Below are 2,705 nucleotides of genomic sequence, written 5' to 3'. Positions count from 1 at the left end.
CTCAAAAGTCATAGTAACTTTTAAAAGAGAGTGGGATAATGCATTTATTAGTTTGAAATGAACTTAATTATTGTTTCCAAATTAACTTACAAAATTTGTTTATTGTGTACAATAAAAAAAGATAAAAAGAAAAGAAGATATTTTACACGGTTTGTGTCCAATAGAAATTTTCACTGGACATATTGGATGGTGAACACGTATCCACTCTTAGATACGTATCCACCATCTAATGTGTCCAGTGGGAACTTCCACTGGACACAAGTCACACCCTTTTATATTTACGTAGTGTTTTGATAGATAATAAAAGAACATAGCTTTTTGCAAAGGTCCGCCTTATCTTATCACCTTGTGATATTCTTAATCACTGTCTGTTTCGTTGTCACCACTACTAGGCAATAATACACGAAACGATCTTGCTTTATTATTGATCATCATAACATTACGTAAAATATCTTCTTTATGTACTACTGTTTTGGAAAATCACTTTTATAGCTCTGGTATTCTTATACGAATTTCCTATAAATATCCACGTACTATAACCCAACAAACCCGCCAACACTAATAAAGCACACAAAAAAACACAGCTCCATGACTCCTCTTCTTCTCTTACTCTTTTTCTCGTCTCTCACTGTAATCACTCTCATTCTCACTCTCACTCTATCTTTGACATTATCTTATTCTCACATTCTCAATGTTTTCCCTTTGTGTCAATGCAGGTTTGGTCCGCCTCCGCCGGTGAAAATTTATACACCCCGAAATCTAATCTGATTGGGTATTGGAACAAAGAGGTCCAAAACAACCACGCCAAGCCAACCTTTCTCCTGTCCAAAGCGTCCCCATTGAGTGCGGTCGACTCAGCAAGCTTCTCCAAACTCGCAGCCCAGAATGCTCTCTCCTCTCATTTCCCAGCGTTCTGTGCCTCTGCCAACCTTTTCTGCTACCCTGATTCAACCCCGAGTATTGAAGAACTGATATTCAATATCAGCGCTGCAAGCGTTTATTGTAATCCAGGTAACTTCTTTCGGGAGTCAATTGCAAAGGAAGGTAAGGTGATGCGAATGCCTAACATTAAGGATAAAATGCCTGAAAGGTCATTTTTGCCCCGGTCTATTTCGTCGAAATTACCGTTTTCGACCTTTAAGATCTCAGAGCTAAAGCGGCTTTTTCATGCGGATGATAATTCCACTATGGAGACTATGATAGTGGAGGCGTTGAATGAGTGCGAGAGTGCCCCGAGCCCAGGGGAGACCAAGCGGTGCGTGGGTTCGGCTGAAGATATGATTGACTTTGCAATCTCGGTCTTGGGTCGAAACATCGTCGTTCGTTCAACCGAGAATGCAAAAGGGTCAAAGCAGAATATAATGATCGGATCAGTCAAAGGTATCAACAGTGGCAAAGTCATGCAATTAGTTGCCTGTCACCCTACCTTGTTCCCGTACCTACTCTATTCCTGCCATTCGGTCCCAAAGGTTCGAGTCTATGAAATGGATATACTGGATCCGAATTCTAAGGCTAAGATCAATCATGGTGTTGCCAGCTGTCACATGCACACCTCGGATTCGAACCCGAATCACGCTGAATTGACTATAGCGTCAGGTCCCGGTCAGATCACGGCTTGCCACTGGCTTTTTGAGAATCATCTGATCTGGACAGTTGCTAATGAGTCCTTCCAGGCCTTGGTGGGCAAGACATCAAGTTGATTAAGGGTCCGTACCGTTTGGCTCTTTGGAAGCTTAAAAAAGAGTTCTTAAAACTCAAAATTCTGTTTCGTAACCGTACTCTTCGAAATGTTTTTATAAATACTTATTTTAAACTCAAAACATAGTTTTCCAATAACTTTTAGAAAACACTCTTATTTACCATATGTATATTGCTATTAATTGGAAAAATAGTTATGGATTTATTTTACGTCTGGAAGATGCTTATTATATTGTATAATTTGAGTTTTGATAACCTTTTCAAGGTTACTTAAATAATTGGCCGGAAAATGATAAACACTTCTTTTTACTAAAATTTTTTAAAACAAATTAATTTTCTTTAAAGAATAAAGATTAAAATGTTAAAGAAATGACAAGAAAAACAAGTTGAGATATTAATGCATTATTATTATTTTCACTGCAGGAGCATCCTCGCTAGAGCTTTGCAAGCTTCGATCCAGCATGTATGATGTAAAACAAATAAATGTGCTGATAGTTTTATTATGTGTGTTTTGAACTTGCGTTTCATCTATGTATTTTGTGTAGAGCTTTGCAAACCTCAATCCAGCACACATCATGTACAACTGATAAATGTGTTGATGGTTTATGTGTAATTTGGACTCTAAGGTCTAGCTACTCCTAGACTAGTGTAATTATGTATAAAGCTTGTAATATTTGGACTTTCTCTATTACTTTGTGTATATTTGCTGTTAGCTTTTAGACCCCTATAAACATTAACCAAAGATTATTGCCAAGTTGATACTTAGGTCAATTATGTAGATCTACTTTAAATATTTATGAAACATATCATGCAGCGGAAAAATAAATGAGGCACAGATATGATGACCCAGGAAAATCAATGAAACAATCCAGTTTCAAGGTACAAAACTTGGGGGGAACGATCCTAAGAGAATGTTGAGGTCTAAAAAGGGTCATAATAAAATAAGCCCAAAAGAAATGGAAGAGCAAGTCAAGCCCAAAAGAAAGAATCCAGGCTAAGCCCAAAGT

The 2,705-nt window shown here is 37.6% G+C and overlaps 1 protein-coding gene across 1 annotated transcript; it reads left to right on the top strand.

Moving 5' to 3' along the window:
• The first annotated feature begins 518 nt into the window (after nucleotides 1-518).
• LOC115979546 (polygalacturonase-1 non-catalytic subunit beta-like) lies at nucleotides 519-2,389 on the top strand. The gene is made up of 3 exons (XM_031101606.1): nucleotides 519-630; nucleotides 717-1,706; nucleotides 2,122-2,389. The coding sequence occupies exons 1-2, from the start codon at nucleotides 589-591 to the stop codon at nucleotides 1,698-1,700; spliced, it is 1,026 nt and encodes a 341-aa protein (XP_030957466.1). The 5' UTR covers nucleotides 519-588; the 3' UTR covers nucleotides 1,701-1,706; nucleotides 2,122-2,389.
• The last annotated feature ends 316 nt before the right edge of the window (nucleotides 2,390-2,705 follow it).

This window comes from Quercus lobata, chromosome 3 (assembly GCF_001633185.2).
Source record: "Quercus lobata isolate SW786 chromosome 3, ValleyOak3.0 Primary Assembly, whole genome shotgun sequence".
NCBI lineage: Eukaryota > Viridiplantae > Streptophyta > Magnoliopsida > Fagales > Fagaceae > Quercus > Quercus lobata.
The sequence above is the reverse complement of the archived record's forward strand: the minus strand, read 5'-3'. Positions and strand labels throughout refer to the sequence as shown.